General features: G+C 42.8%; 1 protein-coding gene across 4 annotated transcripts in view; it reads left to right on the top strand.

Annotated features, from left to right (window-relative positions):
• The first annotated feature begins 10,048 nt into the window (after positions 1-10,048).
• The window catches only part of LOC117364636 (E1A-binding protein p400-like), a 203,503-nt gene continuing 191,555 nt past the window's right edge, over positions 10,049-21,996 (top strand). For all 4 annotated transcript variants that reach the window (XM_033954039.1, XM_033954040.1, XM_033954038.1 and 1 more), the window contains exons 1-2: positions 10,049-10,377; positions 19,104-20,451. In XM_033954039.1, coding sequence (XP_033809930.1) covers positions 19,132-20,451 — 1,320 coding nt within the window. In that variant the 5' untranslated portion in view covers positions 10,049-10,377; positions 19,104-19,131. The remainder of the gene's footprint in view (positions 10,378-19,103; positions 20,452-21,996) is intronic.

Raw genomic sequence — 21,996 nt, 5'->3', positions numbered from 1 at the left:
ATCAAAACATAATAATTATTTTTTTTCCGTCTATAAATTTTTTTTTTATGTTTAAAGGGTTATTTTCTCATTTGTTTGTTTTTTGGCATCTCAATTTTGGAATGACTCTTCCTGTCTATTTGTTCTTTTAATAATTATTTTGGACTTAGAAAAATGTTAGAAAGACATTTATTTGAAAATTGTTAAATTATTTCCATTTTTCTTCTAGCAACTGTTGGTTTAACTTGAATTTGTGTCTGTTGTAATCCACCTTGAACGAATTTAGGGAGCTGATGGAAAATAAGACTTGTATACTACACTTTATCTTAGTCAAAAGGTTGAGAAGCAATGACTGGTATAACTTGATTGGCCTAACAGCTGTTGCCAAAGATACATGTGGAAAGCAATTTTACTACAAAGCACACACACTTATTTTATAAAGATAAATTCTGTTTATAGCCTCCTACAATAATCCCCAGCAGCACACAAATACTCTTGCAAACTCTCGCTAACGTTTTTAGCACTGGTCGCCGCTGTAACAGCTCTGATGCTCATAGAATTCCTATGCGCATCAGAGCTGTTACCGTGGCGGCCGGCACTAAAAATGCTAGCACAGCTTTGTAAAGGAGGGGGAAAGTTACTGCTGATTCAAGGAAGTAGACACTTTAGTATCCTAGGGAACAGTGCTCACAGCTTACCATGTCAGTAATGTTTGATTTAGACTGGTTGTAGACAGTCTAACGTACAAGTTATTTTAGCCTCCAAAGGGGTTCTATGTGGCTTTTACCTTTTACTGTAGCAGCCACTGATAATCCTAAGCAAATGCATTTCAATGAGCTCATTAGTATTAAAATGAGTACTCTGTATAATGCACAGAGAACACCCCCTTTTTAGCTTTGAAAATTTTCTGGCAGGCCTGAAGGTGACTTGATGGAGCAGCCTGTTAGCATCTTTAAAATCTGTGCGTATGTGGCCATGTGCATGTGAGATAATATATATATATATATATGTGTGTGCACTTGTGCCTGACATAGGGTTACCATATGCCTCCAGAGAAAGGAGGACTGATTGAGACAAATGGTGTTTACTTCCACTGAAAGCAATGGAGTAAGGAAGACATATACTGGGTTTTACTTCCATTGAAAGCAATGGAAGTAAAACCCAGATGTCTCAATCTGTCCTCCTTTTTCTGGCGCCCTAGACAGGAACAAACAAACTTCCAGCAAGAGACTTGAGCTGCAACTCTGTAAACTTTTTTTTTTCAGCCTTATGTACTGCTTCTGCCTTGTTTGGTGCTCCAGAGACCAAAGCCTGCACACAAGAGCTATGCATATTCTTCCCCTTTTTATTTATATACCACCTATCCAGGTTATCTAAACAGTTTACAATCAGGTACTCAAGCATTTTCCCTATCTGACCTGGTAGGCTCACAATCTATCTAACTTGCCTCTAACATTAACAGCATGCATATAATTTTGATGATGTTAGGGTTGAGTACCAATCATTACATTACATTAGTGATTTCTATTCCGCCATTACCTTGCGGTTCAAGGCGGATTACTTCAAAACTAAAACAAGAATTACATTCAAAATTTGAAGGAATAGAATAAGTGATGAGATAAAATTTTAAGGTAATATTAATTGTGTAATGAAGCAGAGAGACAGACACCAGGACCACATTGTGTTATTGTGAGAAGATCCACCTCTTCTGCCACAGTGTGCTCTGCTGATCAATGCTTTTTTCTTGCCTCCTTAGATTGTGTGCTTGATCCACAAATTCTTGAATTATGTCACTGCTATCTGTCCAGAAGTCCATCTCAGTGAATGTCTGCGATGGACTTCTGGAGCAGGGTCTACCAGAAGCTAGCTTCAGTCTCTTCCTCTGTAAACCGCTCTGAACTGCTTGTGGTATTGCGATATACAAAAATAAAGTTATTATTATTATTAAGAGACTGGGAATCCAAACGGCAGATGATGTTTAATGTGAGCAAGTGCAAAGTGATGCATGTGGGAAAGAGGAACCCAAACTATAGCTATGCGACGCTGGGTTCTGTGTTAGGAGTCACTGCCCAGGAAAAGGATCTAGGTGTCATTGTGGAGGATACATTGAAACAGCTCAATGTGCGATGGCTGCTAAGAAAGCAATTAGAATGATAGGAATTATCAGGAAAGGAATGGAAAACAAAGATGAAAATGTTATAATGCCCTTGTATCACTCTATGGTATGGCCACACCTTAAATATTACATTACATTAGGGATTTCTATTCCGCCATTTCCTTGCAGTTCAAGGCGGATTACAAAAGAATTATCCAAGATGTATTACAACAAGAACTTACAAAAAAAAAAAAAATTGGTCATTTTCAAAAAGAGTAAGAAATGGGTAAGGTTATTTGTTTGGGGTAGTTGGCTTTAGTGAGAGGTGGAGTTTGAGACTTGCGGTATTATTTCTTTTTTCTGAGTTTTCTTGAAGAGTATGGTCTTTATTTCTTTTCTAAAAGTCTTATAGTCGAGGGATGCCGTCAGTAGATTGGCGATTTGGTTGTCTAGTTTGGCTGCTTGAATGGCCAGGAGGCCATCATATAGTTTTTTCCGTTTGACCTCCTTAATTGGGGGGTATGAGAATGGGGTGTGAGTTTTCCTATGTCTGGTTGCGGTGTTGTGGATGAGGCGGTTATTCAGGTAGTTTGGACTGTCTCCGTATAAAGTCTTAAATAGTAGGCAGTAGAATTTAAATTGTATTCTTGCTGAGATTGGAAGCCAGTGCGATTGGAGATATGCTTCTGTAATGTGATCATGTTTCTTTAATGAGTAGATGAGTCTTAGTGCTGTGTTTTGGATAGTTTGTAGTTGTTTTGTTATGGTTGTAGGGCGTGGGAGGTAGAGGATATTACAGTAGTCAAGTAGGCCTAGTATTAAGGACTGAACTATGAGCTGGAATTGAGTTTTTTCGAAGAATTTCCAAACTTGTCTTAAGTTTCTCATGACTAAGAATGACTTTTGTATTGTTTTATTGATTTGCGGTTGCATAGTGCAGCATCTGTCGATAGTTATTCCTAGCAGCTTTAGGGTGGTTTGTATGGGGTAGTTGATTGCGTTGATTTCAAAGTTGGTTATGGTTGGTATTTTGTTGTTTTCTAGGAGGATGAATTTCGTTTTATCTGGGTTCAATTTCAGTTTGTGATCTTTCATCCAGGTTGCTATTGATTTTAGTGTTTGGTATATTGTGTTCGTCATGGAGAGTTCAGGTTGATTGAAGGGTATGAGAATGGTAATGTCATCGGCATAGCTGTAGGAGGTTATGCCTTGTTTGTCCAGGTGAGAGCTGAGGGAGGCTGTATAGAGATTGAAGAGAGTCGGGGATAGAGGGAATCCTTGGGGAACTCTGCAGGGGTTTGACCAAGGTTCAGATTTTTGTTTGTCTGATTTTACTCTATGATTTAAGGAATCTTCAAACCATGTATATACTTTACATGTGATACCTATTATATCCAGGATTTGTAGTAGAATGTCATCGTCCACCAAGTCGAATGCAGCGGTAAGGTCTAGTTGTATGAGCATCATTTTTTTTCCTGTGCTGAGATGTTATCTGGCTGTGTCCAATAGAGATCCTAGTAGTGTTTCCGTGCTGAAGTTGTTTCTGAAGCCGGATTGTGTGGCATGGAGTATGTTATGGTTTTCTAGGTACTTGGAGAGGAATTTGGCAACTAGTCCTTCTATTATTTTGACGTAGAGTGGAATAGAGGCAATGGGTCTGTAGTTGGCTGTTTGCTCTATCGGTCCTTTGGGGTCTTTGAGGATCGGGGTGATGATGATTTCGCTGAGGTTGGTAGGGTAGTGGCTGTTTATTAGCGAGATTTGTATCCAGTTTAGAAGAAGAGCCCGAAATTTTGTGCTGGATGTTTTTAGAAGATATGGTGGACAGTTGTTGAGGTCACAGGATGCATGGCTGTATTTTTTGTAGTATTTGTTGAATTCAGGAATTTGTTGAATTCAGGTATGTTGGGGAATTGAGACCATATTCTATCTGCTGCAGTAGAATCTCTATCTATGGGGAGAATTGTGAATTCGTTAGGATGGGTAGAGGTGTCATTGAGGGTAGCTCTTGCATTGGTAATTTTATTTTGGAAGTGTTCTGCTAATAGAGTGGCTGAGCTGGGGTAGTATTGTTAGTGGTCAGGTAGGGTTTGTTGTCGGTTAGGGTTTTTAGAATTTGGAATAGTTTTTTGGTGTCTTGGGTTTCAGTGTCTATTAGGTTGGTGTAGTGTGCTTTTCTCTTGTCCTTTAATTGTGATTTGTATTGTTTGTTGATTTTTTTCCAGGCGGATTTTGTATGATCCGAGTTAGATTTTCTCCATTTTCTCTTTAGTCGTCTACATTGTCTTTTGAGTTGTAACAGTTCAAAGTCGAACCATTTATCTGATCTCCTGCTGGGTCTGGATTTGGTTTGCAGTGGGGCTAAATCATCAAGGGTGTTGGAGCAAAGTCTTTCCCAATGTAAGATGAAGTCCTCGGGGTTGTTTTCTAGAATAGTTTTATCTATTTTAGACCAGAATATGAAGGGTTCGATGTGTTTGCATGAGGTGTATGTTACTTTATTGAGTTTTGTTATAATTTTTTGTTGTTTTTGGTCCAGTTGATGTTGAAAGTGTAGGTGTAGTGGTCTGACCAGATGGATCTGGACCATGTTCCGTTAGATGTATGAATTTCTGTTAAGGATGGTTGGTGGGTCATGAAGGCTACAATATCAAGTTGGTGGCCTTTTTCATGAGTTGTTTGTGGATTTAGCATTTGGAAAGATAAGGCTTTGAGAAATGAGAGAAAGTTGTCTACTTGTTTGGATGATTGATCATCTAGGTGTAGATTTAGGTCTCCTAGGAGTAGGTTAGTGAGTTTTGGTATATGAAGTCTTCCACTTCGGTTCTTGCTAAAGACCAGTTTCCCGGCGCTATGTAGCAGAGCATGCAGTTTAGTGTGTCTTTTAGTGTGGTGCTTGAGAACTGGCAAGCTAAAAGGTCCATGTACAGGTTAGATGTTTTCTCAATTATATTAAGGGTTAGATCTTGTTTGATTAAGATTGCTAGGCCTCCACCTCTTTTTTTTTCTCTGCAGACCACTGTAATTTTGTATCCTTGTGGGCAGACTTCAGTTATTCTGGGGTCTGAGTCGGAGGTTAATCAGTACTTTAGAATTGCTCTAAAAGCTAGTGTTTTCCAATACAGTGTTGGCCCCCAAATACCGTATTTTTCGCTCCATAACATGCACTTCCCCTCCCCCAAAATGTGGGTGGAAATCAGGGTGCGTCTTATGGAGCGAATACAAGTTTACCCCCCCCCCTGTACCTTTTTTAAAATTCCAGTGGCAGTGATCAGCACGGTCTCAGCAGGAGCTTTCCACGCTCCTGCCCCTCTCGCTGGATGGCTGCTTCTCTTTCTGCAGAGCAGTGCATAAAGGAGGAGCATGAGCTTTTCACACTCGTGCCTGGTCCCATGCCGCTCACTGAATGGCTGCCATCGTGAGAACTGACGGCAGTCATTCAGTGAGCGGCGCGGGACCAGGAATGAGGACGAAAAGCTTGTGCTCCTGCTTTATGTGCCGCTCTGCAGAAAGAGAAGCAGCTGTCCAGCGAAGGAGGAGCATGGAAAGCTCTTGCTGAGATTGCACTGGACCACTGCCACTGGAATTTTAAAAAAGGTACCCGGAGGAGGGGGGGCTTCAGACTGATGCAAAGCAGATAGTCGCATGGAGGCTGAGCTTGGGTCAATTTTGGACCTGGAGGATAAGCTGTGGCAGGGAATTATGGATTTCCGGGAGGAGGGGGTCAGAGGCAGGGCAGGATTAATTCGTTGAGGGCCCCTAGGCACACAAGTACACTGGACTCACCTGCCCCGCCCCCATGTATTTACCCATTTTCTTATTTACTTCTTTATTTCTTTTATTTTAAAATTCAAAACAAACAACAAAGATTACCATACCAGAGCCAGTGTACAGTTTTTCTTCTATGCAACCTCCAAACATCTCTGAACAAATCCCCCCTTCCTTCCTAGATGAAGAGATCTTCAGCTGGCAGGACTTTGGGAAGCCCAACAATTTATATTTTGCATATGGGTAGGAGGCATGGGGTATGGCTAATGTGACCATTTATTTTTTTCATCAAAACGGGACATCTATTAAGTCCCGCCCCCAATCCTGCCCTAGCCCCACCCCCGCTCTAGTCCCGTCCCCAATTTCTTCCATTCATTTTCATGTACACACAATATCTTATTAATTCATAATGGTAAACATAAAATATTTTAAAAACTCACAAAGCACGCTATACGCAGAGAAAATGTTAATTATTTACAAGTTTCAGGGTTTTTTCAAAGATGTCAAAGCAGATTACTTTACAATATGCAATGTCACCTCAGTAACTTCAGAAAAATAGATAGCAGATATAAATTCTCAAAACAGACACATTTTGATCACTAAATTGATAATAAAATCATTTTTCCTACCTTTGTTGTTTGGTGATTTCATGAGTCTCTGGTTGCACTTCCTTCTGACTGTGCATCCAATCTTTCTTTCTTTTACATCCAACATTTCTTTCACAATCCAGCCCCATCCCCTTTGGGTCCAGGTCTCTCTCTCTTTTCCTTCTGTTACCCTCCCCAGATCCAGTGTCAGTTCTCCTTTCTACCTTTGTTCCAGGTCTCTCTCTCTCTCCCCCTCTGTCTGAACCTCCCATAGTCCTGCATCTGCCTCCTGTCTTTCCCCTTTCATCCAAGCCTTTTTTTCTGTAGTCTTTCTAATGTGCTTACAACTCCCCTCCCCCTTTCTCTCCTTCTTTCCTTCCTCCCTCATCTCTCTCCTCCTTTTTTCCCCTCAGATCTAGTATCTGTCTTCCTTTTTTCCTCCTTCTAGGTCTGGTATCTGTCTCCTCTCCTTCCCCCCTGCTCTGGCATCTCTCTCTCCGCTCCCTTCCTCCTGTTCTTCCTTCTCAATTTATTTTCTGCCTCTGTCTAAATTCTTTTTACTATTCAGTCCTCAAATTCCCTCTTTCACTGTGTCTACCTATAGGTTGCCACCTCTTTCTCTCACCACTTCAAGTAACTAACTCTATCCTCTTCCCTCAATCCTGCATGTGCCCTTTTTTCTTTCTCCTCCCCATTTCCTTCCAGCGTCTGCTCCCCATGTCCCTCACACTTCCATTCAACGGCTGTCCCTCCTTTTCCCCACACTTCCATTCAGTGTCTGTTTCCCTCTCTCTACACCTTACATCTACTGTTCACCCTCTGTCTCGCCCCTTCCATTCACTGCCCTCTCTGTTCTTTTCATCCAGTGTCCGCCCTCTCCCTCTCTCTTCCATATGGCATCTTCCCTTTTTCTATACTCCTTCCATAAACTATCCTGTGCCCCTTCTCTCCTTTGTACATGAATGATTTCAGCTGTTAACTCTCCATTTTTCTCTCTCTGTCACCATCCCCTCCCCTATGCTCTGGCATCGCTCTCTTCTCCTTTCTTTCCTTCTCACCCCGCGGTCTGGTAGCATCCCTTCCCTGATTCCCTGGCATCTCTCTCCTTTCCTTTTTTTCCATTTCTCCCTCCCCCTCCATGCTCTGACATCTCCTCTTTCCTTTCCCCCTTTCTTTTCCCTTGGTTTGGCATACCTTCCTCCTTCCCTCCATGCCCTGGCATCTCTTCTTCCCTCCAAGCCCTGGTATCTTCTTTCATTCCTTCCTTCATCTTTGTTCTCCCTCCAGTTGGGTACAGCAACACTCTCCCAAATTCTATCCCCCTCTGCTCCCTTTCCTCCTTCTGTCACCCAAGTCCTGGTGTCCTGAACTTCATCGGGCAGCAGCAGTGTTTACAATTCACTGCTGTTGCCAGCTTCAGGCCTTCCTCTCTGTCGGGTCTTGTCTTCATGAAAACAGGAAGTAGGCAGGACCCGGCAGAGAGGAAGGCCTGAAGCCTGAAGCCAGCAACAGCAGCGAATTGTAAACGCTGCTGTTGCCCGAAGAAGGTAATGGCACCAGGCCTTGGAGCGCCCGAGGCAGACCGCTTCTCCCCCCTCCCAGCCGAACCCCCACTGACCCTCCTAGCAAGATGACCGAGTAACAAACCTCCCTCCAGCAGTGTTGGCAGCCGCAGCATGCTAAACAGAATGCTTCACGGCTTTTTTCTACTGGCGAGTCCCTTTGGAGGAGGAGAGTAGTTTTGTCAGAGCCTGGCCAAGATAAAACCATCTCGGCAAAGATATCTATGCAGCCAGTGTTGCCCACCGTATTCTTAGACAAGAAGAGTCCTGAGGCTGAGCAAGGGCAATATATAGGAGAAGGCAAGCAGTGTCCTGGCTTCCCCAGATAAGGAGTCAAAAACCACCAAAGAAGCAGTCTATGGTGCTACTACCACAGCAGATGACAGAAAGTTACCAGTGAGTTCAGTACCATTTATTGGGCATGTATTTTGTTAAATATAAATGTGTGAATTTTTTTTGGGGGGAGGGGGTGAACTAGGGCTCTCTTTCAAGTAAGTTGTATGATGGGTGGTACTAGTGAAGTTCAGTGTTTTGTCAACTGCCTAGAAATGTTTTAATAGGCAGGTATAAATACAAATGAAAGGTATGGGGTTGTGTATAAAAAATTGCTAGTCGGCTGGGACTAACCAGAGGGGGGCAGGGTACAGAGCTTGGCAAGGGAGGGGGGAACAGGGTGCAGAGCCTAGCAAGGAGTATGGGGTTGGGTGCAGAGCCTGGCAGGGAGAATTTTGTTCAGAATTTTTTTTTTCTTGGTTTTCTCCTCTAAATCTAGGGTGCATCTTATAGTCAGGTGCATCTTATGGAGCAAAAAAATATGGTAATCAAGAAAAGTGCTTCACATTCCTCCACTTTTGAGATGCATGAGCACAAATGCTCTTGAGCGTAACTATGCAAGTACAGTGGTACCTTGGATTACGAGCATAATCCGTTCCAGGAGCATGCTCGTAATCCAAAATGCTCGTTTATCAAAGCAAGTTTCCCCATAGGAAATAATGGAAACTCGCTTTGATACATTCCCACCCCCCACCGAGGCCAGCAGCGCTGCTCCCCCCGAAGGCCCCGTGATCCGGCGCCCCCCTCCCCCCCGCCGCCGCAACCTGAAGTCCCCCAGAGCCCTCTTCTTACTTTAATGTAGCACTGGCATGTCGGCCTCCTCTTCTGTGCTGGCCTTGAGCATGCGCACATGCTCAAGGCCAGCACAGAAGAGGAGGCCGACATGCCGGTGCTACATTAAAGTAAGAAGGCTCTGGGGGACTTCAGGTTGCGGCGGGGGGGTGCCCGATCACGGCGGAGAGGTGCCTGATGGCAGCGGGAGGGTGCCAGTTCGCACAGGGGGGGGGCGCTCGCAAATCGAGGCGCGCTTGGTTTCCGAGGCGCCGATTTTGCGAATGTTTTGCTCGTCTTGCAAAACACTCGCAAACCGGTGCACTCAAACCGAGGTATCACTGTATTGTAAATCAGATGCAAGCCTAATTTATAAAATAAGACATGCACATATGCAAAAAAAAAATGCAAATACTGAGACATCTACCAGTCTTTTATAAGTACACATCCTTTTGTCAGCACTTGTACATTCAGATAAATTCACACAACTATACTGTATATACACTATTTCCACATATTTAACATGCCACACTTACAGAGAATGCCTGCAGTGAGATATGTTACATATGTGGAAATAGTGGCTTAGTAATTACAGCAGCCGCCTCAGCACCCTGAGGTTGTATTTGCAGCTCCTTGTGGCTCTGGGCTAGTCACTTAACACGTCATTGCCTCCGGTATAAAATAAGTACCTGTCCAAAATATGTAAACTACCTCCATTGTGCAAACATCGCAGTACTGTATCTGAAGTCCTATTCCCTTTCTGACATTATCGTGATGGTTAAAAGAGAAAATTATTTTTTCAAAACAGCAAAAACATTAAAATAAACCTACAGGACATAGAAAGGTCTTGCATTTACAGATTCAAATACATAAGTGAGGCGCAAGACAGTGCATGGGAGCAAATTTGGCTAGAGCTGCACGTGCGCAAGGCAGATGCCGAACCGCGGCTCTGGAAGAAACAGGTGCTTTCCGCTTACGGAATTCTTCCTCCAGGTCGCTCCCAGACAACGCCAATGCAAGGTCGAAGTCATCTTCAAGTATAATGAGAGGCGAACAGACCCTTTCTTTCTTCCCGTACCTTCTAACTTTGTCTTTTAGGTCGAGAAGTAAGTCTCACACTTCCCCTAGCTGCCTCTCGCCCCCTCTGACGCGACTCCCTCCCGTCTGACGTAACTTCCTGTTTTCCGACAGCCGGGATGCGGCAAAGGGAGAGTTCTGGGGCCCTGGAGAGCTGGGTATAAATCGGAGCTGCTGTGGAGGACCTGCAAGACCAGTTTTGAAAGTAAGACGAAGGGAGGGGAAATGCGAGACCGGGGGCGAAGGACAAGGGGAGAGACGCTGGTTCGAGGAGAATGGAAGAGAGAGGGGGCGATGCCGCACCTCGGGGGATGGGTGGTCCCTGGTCCTTGAAAATGCACGTGAAGAGGGGATGCTGTGAGCGTAGCCAGTTCGTGTGACATTGTCCAATATTCAATGTGCTACTTGCAGCTGTGTTTGTTGTCTACTCTGAGCATCAGTTCCATGGAGAGCTATGCATGAAATAAAGTCAAACATGATTTAAGAGGTGGTGAGAACTCCTCCACTATGTTAACTTAGCACCCAAAATCATTAGCCCTTCCCTTTCTCCTGAATAATATGTTAAAATGGGGATACTCTGAGATCTGAGATCTGCAAGTTTAGTAAGAGGCAGATCACACATCTTTTGGTTTGCATGTTGGTTGGAGCCGGGCAGCCCTTCCACAATGTGGGAGCTTGTTGGCTAGTTCACAGCCATTGATTGTCAATAGAAAGAAATGATGTGTTAAAGCTGGTCATGATTTTACCTAATGCAGAAGTTCTGAAATCATAAGTGGTAGCCATTGTTTATAGCTTCACAGAACTGTATATAGGATGGGACTGAATCAAATGAAATAAACATTCTGCATGACATATAGATCAGTGTTTTTCAACCACCGGTCCATGGACCTGTGCCGGTCCACAGAAACTTCCTGCCGGTCCACAGGGCCAGCACGTGCATCAGTCTAAAATAGTGTTCTTCAACCGCCGGTCCACAGTGCAATCGATGCGGCGTTATCTTCGAGCCAGCTCCCTCTTCCTAACTGATTCAGTGCACAAAGCCACGGGCAGTGGCTCCTACGGGCATCCTGTGCCTGAACCAGAAGCCTTCTCTCTGACATTGCAACGTCAGAGGGAAGGCTTCCAGATGAGGCATGGGATGTGCAAGGTGCAATTAGTACTCTTATGGGGGCAGGGTCTGGAGTGGAGATTGGGTAGAGATGGGCGGGGTCTGGCCCACGACTTAGCCCAATGTTCATCAACTGCCGGTCCAAAGACCGAAGCCGGTCCACAGAATAATTATTTTTTTTCTGCCGGTCCATAGGTGTAAAAAGGTTGAAAAACACTGACATAGATAGAAGTGTGGAATCCATATGAATAGAAATTCCATGTATGAAGGGAAGGAATATAAAGGTAGGTATATACTACTGTCCCCTGGGACAAAATGAGCACACAGATGAAGAAATGTTCTCAGAGATTAGGAAAGCTGGAGAATTGAGCAACAGTATAATAATGGGTGATTTCAGTTACCTATTTTATGTAATCCTACCATTCACACTGCAATAGCATTGTGCCATATCTTTAGTTAAACCCACTCCCACCTCACATAGGTAGAAGGACAAATTTAAATGTGGAGATAAAAGATCTCAGTTCGGCTTCGTGGATCTCAAAAAAACTCCACACATTTATATCAGTTCTTCCATAAATCTTCACTTCACAACTTTTGGTTCACAACTAGAATTAACAGCTACACCCAAACTTCACGGGGGAAAAAAATGCTCTCACAGTTCCACAATTTTAAATGAGCATGTAGAAACCTCCACTTAGCTGCAATAAGTCTCGATCCAACACTGCATGTAGACCCGGCCACACAAGATGTTATTCACCGAAGACTCCCAACTCCTTCCACCTCGGGGTTCGCAGCACTGCCGTTCCAGCCTTTCTTCACCTGACAAAGAAATCTCTGTTTCGCAATCCTGCTGCATCAGGGGTGTCACATACTGGACTGAAAATGCTCACAGTTGAAAACTCAATGAAGCATATAAACTTCCCTGAAGTAACGATTAAACTGCACAGATGCCATCGAGCAGTGAATTAAATGTGCAGTAACCACATCTTACAAGCAGATCTATCACCAATCAGGAAGCAGTGATGTCACAAATGGGAGGAGAAAGCTTCAATATGGAGTAGGGAGCTAACTCCCCCAGGAAATTCAAACAAGCGACCTGAGACATAAAAGCATTAAAAACATTAGAAAAATACAGACCATTCATTCTGGGTGTTTAGGCCATGAAGAGTCACAGTGTCCAACTCAAACACCTATCATTGCTTCTTCTAAACCAGGGGTGTCCAACCTTTTGACTTCCCTGGGCCGCATTGGCTGAAAAAATTGTTTCTGGGGCCGCACAAACGTGCAAATGCTGCAGCAAGACAGAGGAGGGAGCCAGCAAGACGGTAAACAACTGGAGACAGCAGAGGAAAACACTGCATCACCCTCGACCAGGGCCGCACAAAATACTTCACGGGGCCGCAGGTTGGACACCCCTGTTCTAAACTTTGTATACCGGGTCTTCAACCAAAATGGAGCTCAACTCGCTTAACAGAAACTAAAAGAAATACAAAAAAAGAAAATAACAGACAAAAGATATTAATGTGACTGATTTCCAAAATGATTAGCAAATAAAATAGTTTTTAAAGATTTGTGAAAAAGTTGACAAGGACCAGGACCCCTTAAGATAAGAGGAAGTTCGTTCCATAGTTGAGATAGTTTGAAGACCAAATTGACTGAAGTTCTTGATTCCTTTTATTCCTTTTATTCCTTTCACTGAAGGGAGAGTTTGAATTGTTGGTGCATCTTGCATAGGAGAATCTATAAGCATTCTATAATAAAGGGATAAGAGGGATGAAGATACCATATAGAATTTTTAAAGTAATGCATGCACATTTAAAGTGAATCCTGAGATGGATCGGAAGCCAGTGAAGTTTTAGAAGCAAAGCATGGCCAAATTTACTCTTTCCAAAGATTAATTTCACGGTGGCATTTTGTATCAGTTGGAGTCTTTGAAGGCAGGTCTTTGTTATGCCAAGATAGATAGCATTATAGTAATCTAATCGGGACAATATGATAGATTGGGTTTTCAAGATATCCTTAATGAATATACATGAGGCAGATTTGTATATAATAGAAGTGACAGGCATGCAGACATTCATTAGGGATATCTTGAAAACCCAACTGGCTGGGGGTCCACTGATGTAAAGCTTTAACTGAAAATGTGTTTCTCAAACTGTGTGCCACAGCACAGTGGTGTGCCCTGAAGAGATTCCAGGTGTGCCACGAGAGATTCCAGAATTTTACTTTATTTTTTAAAGTTTCCTACATAAATATACATACCCTAGAATAGATGAAATGTACGTCATGCACGCAAGAGTCTGTGAATGTTATGAGCGTCTGTGTGTGTAAGGATACAACTGCCCAGACAAGCATCATTGTCATGATTGGTCCTTGAAAATGAATGGCAAATAATTTTATATTTATTTTTTATGCAGTAGTTATCTCTTGAGCAACAAAGCAATTAAGGCTTTGTTACCATTTGGATCTTCTTATCTTTGCAAATTTAGATTTTCGGCTCTGACAGAAATTAAATTAAAAAAAAAAGAGAACAACCGCAGATTGTGGATGATGAAATGTGTGTTTGCTTGTCAACTATCGATTCACGTTTTGAGTTAATTTGCACTCAAAAACAAGCACATTCATTGCATTGATTAGCAATTCTATCTTCTTTAGTTTCATCGTTGGTACAATTACCCATATATAGCTTACAGAACTTTAAATAAATAACTCTCAAATTTAATTTTTTGTTGGTTTTGCAATTTTATAATTTCAGTTATAATGTACCGAGGAAAACATTTGCTCTGTTTACTATGCCAGAGCGAAAAAAAAAGTTTGTGAGACACTGGCTTAAGATAATGGGGAAAAAAGAGAAATAACTGACAGCAATAAAGTTGTAGGTGATAGATCAATAAAAAGTAGATAACTTAAGATATCGTTGATATGCTTTCAAGAGTTACATCTTTTCATCAGGTCAGTAAAAAAACTATGCATTTGTCCTTGGTTTCAGTAGTTCAAGTTCATTTGCTTAGGTTCTCTGTGTATGCTAATACAGATCAGTGAAAGAAGGTAGTGCTGGGTGGGGGAAGGTAAAGACAGAAAAGGTGATGTAACTGTAACACTTTTATAATGCAAAAGATCTACATCTGATAATGGTTGAGAAACCCAGTGTCTGTAGTGAATCCTTTTTTAAAATTTATTTTTAATTTTAACTTTCTGTTTCAATATCCAAACAGTATAATGCAAACATGAGAAAGCTTATTGAGTGCTTTTGTGTCAGTATTGAATTGTTGTGATTTAAAGATCATAAGATTTGCCGCTGCTGGGTCAGACCAGTGATCCATCGTGCCCAGCAGTCCGTTCACGTGGCAGCCCTTAGGTCAAAGACCAGTACACTTCCCCCTCCCCATTCGCGGTTTCTGCAATCGCGATTTTTTTCTGGGGAGGGGGAAAATTTTAAAAAACATATTTTTTACCTCCCTGCCGCCTTCCCGGCCTTATCTGGTGGTCTAGAGAGCTTTCGGGGCAGGAGCGATCTTCCTATGCTCCTGCCCCGTGCAGATCGCCATGAGGAAATGGCTGTCGGGAGTTCCTGTCGTAGTCTCGAGAGACTACATGAACTCAGCAGCCATTTCCTCATGGCGATCTGCACGGGGCAGGAGCGTAGGAAGATTGCTCCTGCTCCGAAAGCCCTCTAAACCACCAGGTAAGGCCGGGAAGGCGACAGGGAGGTGGGGGTGGGTCAGAGCCGGATAATCGCGGTTTTTCGCCATTCGCGGTCCAGCTCTGCCCATATCCCCCGCGAATAACGAGGGAGAAGTGTACCCTATTTGAGTCTAGCCTTACTTGCTTATGTTCTGTTCCAGCAGGAACTTATCCAACCTTTTCTTGAATCCCTGGAGGGTGCTTTCTCCTACAACAGCCTCTGGAATAGCGTTCCAGATTTCTACCACTCTCTGGGTGAAGAAGAACTTCCTTATGTTTGTACGGTATCCATTTCCTTTTAACTTTAGCGAGTGCCCTCTCGTTCTTTTCCATTCCTTTATGCCCCGAAGTTTCCTTTAAGTACCTTTATTGCAAGGTCATAAAGAAATGTTCATCCTACTGAGCAGTCATAGGGGTTTTTTTTTTCTCTAATTGTTTGTTATGCCTGTGGAGATTTAATATATAGAAACGGAGAAATATGATGGAAGATAAAGGCCAAATGGCACATCCAGTTTGCCCATCCAAAGCATCTACTATTTCCTCCTCTCCCTAAGAGATTTAAGTGCTGTCTCCCACTTTCTTGAATTCAGACACAGTCTTTGTCTCCGCCATCTCTACCGAGAGACCATTTCACGCATCTACCACCCTTTCTGTAAAAAGGTATTTCCTTTATCCTATACCCTCTCATTCCAGAGCTTTCTTTCAAATGAAAGAGACTCTCCTCATGTGCATTTAAGTCACATACAGTAGGTATTTAAATGTCTCTGTTATATCTCCTCTCTCCTGCCTTTCTTCCAAAGTATCCATATTGAGATCTTTGTCTGTCCCCATATGCATTATGACAAAATTCACCAACCATCTTAGTAGCCTTCCTCTGGACTGACTCCATCCTGTTTATATCTTTTTGAAGGTGCAGTCTCCAGGATTGTACACAATATTCTAAATGAAGTCGTACCAGAATCTTATACAGGGGCATCGATACTTCCTTCTTCCTACTGGCCATACCTCTCTCTTTGCACCCTAGCAACCTTCTAATTTTCATTGTCACCTTTTCAACCTATTTGGCTTCTTTAGATCATCACATGCTGTCTCACCCAAGTCCTGCTCCTCTTTCGTACACAAAAGTTCTTCACCCCCTAAACTGTACCATTTCCGTAGGTTTTTGCAGCCCAAATGCAATTTTTGACTTGTTTCACCCTTCTTTCCATTGCTTGCATTGAATCATGTACACCAAGTATACACTACTTTTGAAAGCTTATCAAAGATAAACATTGTTAGTCCAATAAAACGGTATCACCTACCACTTTGTTGTTGACTCTTATTTACTTATGTTCAATCATAATTCTTTTACTCAGAAAAATTTATAAAATTACTCCCAATATATATATGAATAATTCCAGAACCCTAGCTTGAAAATTTATTTTTGTTATAAATAAGGCCAAAGAAAATATTGTTAGGGAGATTCAAGATGGCGATGAGAGCGGACGCCTGAGAGTGAGGCTCCCTCTCTTGTTCTCGGCCGGCGTTGTTTTTTCTTTGAATTAGCAGTTCTCTTACCTTAACATGGGTAAGAGAAAAGGAGCCCTCCGCGGCAACCCTCCAGCGGCGGTATCAGCACCGCGTCTGGTGCAGAGCACAATCGAGGAAGCTTTGGCCCGATCGGGCGAATCAGCGGTGGCTACTTCAGGGGTGAGCCCGAATTTGTCGGGCGATCTCAGCCAGCAGCTTCGGGCGATGTTAAGCCCGGAACAGAGGCAGCCACCCCCACAACCTGGAAGCAATGCAGTTCTGGGAGTTCCTGATGCATCATGGACCCGGGAGGAGTCTTTGATCCTCAGTGAAGGAGGGCTGGTAGCTCCAAGTTCATCTGGAGCCGAAGAAGAAGCTGCAGTACATCGACAGCTTACCCACACTGCAGGAAAGGAGAGAGGAGCTTCGGGAGGAAGTAAGATCACTTTTGGGGTGTTGGAGAGGTTCATAGACAATTGCGCGCAAGACAATTTCGCGCAAGACAATCGCGCGCGGACAAAATCGCGCAGACAATCGAGCGCAAGACAACTGAGCGCAAGACAACTGAGTGCAAGACAATTGAGCGCAAGACAATTGAGCGCAAATTATTTTCACAAATGTGCACGAGCGAGACAACTGAGCGCAAGACAACTGAGCGCAAGACAAATGAGCGCGAGCAACTGAGCGCAAGACAACTGAGCGCGAGCAACTGAGCGCAAGACAACTGAGCGCAAGACAACTGAGCGCGAGCAACTGAGCTCAAAACAACTGAGCGCAAGACAACTGAGCGCAAGACAACTGAGCGCAAGACAAATGAGCGCGAGCAACTGAGCTCAAAACAACTGAGCGCAAGACAACTGAGCGCAAGACAACTGAGCGCGAGCAATGTGGACGTTCGCTCTCACCAGAGGCGAGAAAAATCCGCGCAAGACAAATATTCGTTATAGATCAAGTACCAGCAAAACCAGATCTTTACCTATAACGGACACGGTCAGGCAGCGAAAGGAAGGCGGGAAAGGAAGGAGGACATATATAATGTAGAAACGTAACCATAGTAACGAAAATGCATTCACGTGACTTGTATTTAAATGCTGTTCGGAGAATATATATCATGAGATAACGTAACCATGGTAACGAAAATGCATTCACGTGATTTATGTTGAAAACGCAAAGAGTCAAGGGAATCATACATAACACACGTTGACGTGATGACGTGTTCACGTGCTGTACGTGCGCGTGTCCTCCGATGGTCAAGCGGCCTCTAGTGGCGCGCTCAGTTGTCTTGCGCTGAGTTGTCTTGCGCTGAGTTGTCTTGCGCTGAGTTGTCGCTGCGCTCAATTGTCTTGCGCTGAAATGTCGGTGCGCTGAATTGTCTTGCGCGCAATTGTCTTTGCGCTTATTTGTCTGCGCTATTTTGTCTGCGCGCAATTGTCTTGCGCGTTTTTGACCTGTCACCGTTGGAGAAGCCTAAGGTAATTGATATGGAGGCTTTATGGCAGGCTATTTCAGTTATGGACGCTAACCTCAAAATGTATTTTTCCACTTTAAATACTGACTATGGGACTATCCACTCTAAAGTGGAGCAACAGGGTTTGGCCCTTAAAGATTTAAGTGAGAAAATGGAAAAACAGGAGTCAAGAATTTGTGGAATGGAAACATTGGACTTGGAATTAGTAAAAGAAAGAACATTTATTGCTAGAAAAATGGAAAGTTTCGAGAACCAATTAAGGAAAAATAACTTGAGACTCCTAAATTTTCCAAAATGTCCCTTAATTTCACCAATGGAGATGGCAAGAAAGTATTTTAAGGAAATTTTGCTTATTCCTATTGAAAGTTTGCCACCTATTGTTAGAGCTAATTATTTTCAAATTAAGAGACCTGTGGAAGTTTCCACTCCTAATGAGATTCAAGGGACTAACAATGAAAATATGAACTTAACAACTTTTCTGGAAAACTCCTTGGAGGTTATAACGGAAAGGAAAACCCTGTTAATAACTCTCGCTTTGGAAAGTGATAGAGAATATATATTGCGTTTGTATTTTCGTCATATTAATGATCAGTTTTTAGGTTCTAATGTTCGAATATTTCCTGATATGTCTTTAAGATCCCAGAGGCGTAGGAAAGAATTCTTGGCATTAAGGCCAAGAGTCCTTGCCTTGGGGGCAAATTTTTTGTTGAAATTTCCTGTAAAATGTTTTGTCTCTTATCAGAATAAGAATTACTTGTTTTTTGAACCTAAACAACTAGTAGGATTTATAGAATCCAAAGAGCAAGTAGTGCCTATGACTGAGAATGTATAACCTGCCATGAATGGCTGTAGCACCGCAGATAATTGCCGCTTTCTAGGTTGGATAAAGATTGTTTCTATTGTTAATTTTTTTTTTTTTGCTAAGAATCTCCTTTAAAAGATTGTGGACTAAATATATTGGAAGTATAAATGAATAACCAAAACACTGATTTAAGTGGAATTGGTTTATAAGTTTTCTTTTTAATAACTTATGTTAATCTGAATACAAGTAATGTATTGCTTGTTTGTATTGATAAAATTGAATAAACAAATAATTCGAAAAAAAAAAGAAAATATTGTTAGAATGTCCTTGCATTTACATAACTTTTGTTCTTTTTTTTAGAATATCCTTTTATTGAAAGGGAGTGATAATGCATCATGGAAATGGCTCTCAGAATACTCAGCATCAGCCTCAGAGGTCTAGATCTTTCACAGGAAACGAGGAAGAGCAACAGTCACAGATAAATTTACCTCAGTCTCCCGCTGGTTCATTTGCTCCATCTTCAAGCCCATCTGGGCCCCAGTCACCCAGTTACCAGATCCAGCAGCTTATAATGAGCAGAAATCCAGTTGCAGGGCAGAATGTGAACATCACCTTGCAGAATGTTGGACAGGTGGTGGCAGGGAACCATCAGATAACCCTCACCCCTCTGCCCATCCCAAATCCCACTTCACCAGGCTTTCAGTTTGGCTCCCAGCAAAGAAGGTTTGAACATGGATCACCATCTTACCTTCAGGTTACTTCTCCATTGCCTCAGCAGATTCAGGCACCAAATTCCACTCAACCCAGTCCTGTGCCAGTGCAGGCATTACAGAACATTCGCTCGGGTACCACTGCCACTGGGCTGGGTATGTGCAACCAGAGCCCTACTAGAGGATTTGTGGATGCTAGTGTACTTGTACGACAGATCAGTCTAAGTCCTTCAAATGGTGGACACTTTGTGTTTCAAGATGGTTCAGGAATAACACAGCTTGCTCAGGGGACACAAGTACAGATTCAAACTGGGACATCGACTGCTGTCCAGGAACGCAGGCTTTCACAGCCTCATTCACAGACTGGTGGCACCATTCATCACCTTGGACCTCAGAGTCCTGTGGCAAGTGGAGCAAACATGCAACCATTGACTAGCCCGAGCCACATCACCACCTCTAATCTGCCACCACAAATCAGCAGTATTATCCAGGGACAATTAATACAACAGCAGCAGCAACAAGTACTTCAAGGACAGCAGCTGAGCAGACCCATGGGGTTTGATAGGACTACAGGGGGAATGGTGGCAGCAGTTGGAGCAAATTCAAGTTTTGGCTTGACATCTGCACCTACACCTACGAGTCCCTCTCGAGCTACTGGGCCCCATGGACTTTCTAATCTTCCTCTTACACCATCTGTAAGTACAACTATGAAAAAGCAATCCAAGAAACTTGAGGAGATTCCACCTGCATCTCAAGAAGATGCTAAGATGAGAAAGCGGTGCATGGAGCATTACCACAAACACCTGAAGATTCTGAAGGAAAACTTTAAGGAGTATTTGGTGGAACTGTTTTTCTTGCAGCACTTACAAGCAAATATGATGGATTTCTTAGCATTTAAGAAAAAATATTGTGTACCACTACAGACATATCTCCGACAAAATGACTTGGATCTTGATGACGAAGATGAGGAAGAACAGTCTGAAGTTATCAATGATGAGGTAAGGTGAAACATTTCATAACACTTTTGCACAGACCTCTCAAAAATGCAAGGCTTGATTCTGAAAAAAGAAAATCTGCTTATACTTTTGTGTAGAGAATTCAGTAATCCAGAAGAGACTTGCAATTGTCAAAAAGGTTAAATATTAATGTAAAAAGAAAGCTATTCTGTCATTATCAGGTCAACCTATTTATTGAAGGTAGTCCACTTTCTCAGTTCACTGCACTTTTTTGCAGACTTGCTTAATTGATTCTTAATCAGTGTGTAAATGGCACAGTAGCAATGCAAATCTGGATGTTTCATTTTAGCTCTGTGATTGCTTAGTCCACTGGAATACTTTGCACATATCTGATTGACTTAAGAAACAAAGCAAAGCTCTCAAAAGTTAATCCTAAAGACAAATTTGGTTATTCTTAGTTCCTTCCCTATAACTCCCTAAAGGATACATTTATTGGATGAGTTGTGGACTGACCTGGTATCTAAGAACAGGCATGTTATTCTTGGGGGAAACAGAGTTGGCATACAAAACATTTTGATCCGTTGTAGTTCTTACTTTGACCTTTCTTAACCATGAGAAACTTTTAGCTGCATCCTTATTGGTAAGGAACCCAAGCATGTCTGAGCTCACCATTAGAACTGGCATGACTTAACTGCTGTCCCCTGAAGACTGTGCTTTAGCTCTTTACTCTTTGGCTTTGATGAGAAATAGCAGCTCCTTATTGTTCACCAGACCAATCAAATGGATTATAACCTTTTACCAGCAGATGGAGACAGAACAAAAGCTTGTGAGCTATTCCCTTTATAGAGCACTGTTCAGCTACATGCTTCTCAGTTTTCCTGTCTTCAGCAGATAGTAGACAGGCATATTGTGCTCTGGTAAGGCTCTTGATATCAGGACTCCTGCAGTTTGAGAACTGATAGCCCAGTTGTGATCAGACAGAGAAAGAGTTTTGGAACATTCTGCTTAACTCCTGAGGAATACCTGGAGGAGTCCAGGTTCCTGAAGACAGAGTAGGTAAGATAGTCATGGGTACTAGCTGTGGGGAATAGCCTGGGGAGGTATTTGATGCCAAACTGGGGCACTGGATTTTGTTCTGAATTAATTTTGCTGCTGTATCAGGTTTATTTTTGCACTGGGTATGAGGTCTCCTGTGGCCCAGAGCATAAGCTTTGGACATCTGGGGAAACAGGGCCAACCAAGAGGCCTAGACTGAACCCATTAGAGGGTCTGAATTACTAGTTGGTGATAGGCTATGAAAGGTGGCCAGTGAATCAGTTCGTGGAGCTCATGCAGAGAGCCACTGGAGGAGGAAGAGCTTGTCATGAGAGATGGGGAAGATGTTTAAGAGATTGGTTTTGCATGGAAGAAATGCAGGCCATGATAACACAAGCCTTGGGAACCTTAATTATTGCTGAACTCACAATGCGGGAGGAGTCCATATCAAGGAATTCAGCCATAGAGGGTTTGTGCAAGCCTTGAAAATTCTTTCCAGTTTATTGGGCCAGTTATGCTGTGATTTCAGCGAAGTGGGACACTCCAGAGGCC

Source organism: Geotrypetes seraphini, chromosome 8, assembly GCF_902459505.1.
Source record: "Geotrypetes seraphini chromosome 8, aGeoSer1.1, whole genome shotgun sequence".
Lineage (NCBI taxonomy): Eukaryota > Metazoa > Chordata > Amphibia > Gymnophiona > Dermophiidae > Geotrypetes > Geotrypetes seraphini.
The sequence above is the reverse complement of the archived record's forward strand: the minus strand, read 5'-3'. Positions and strand labels throughout refer to the sequence as shown.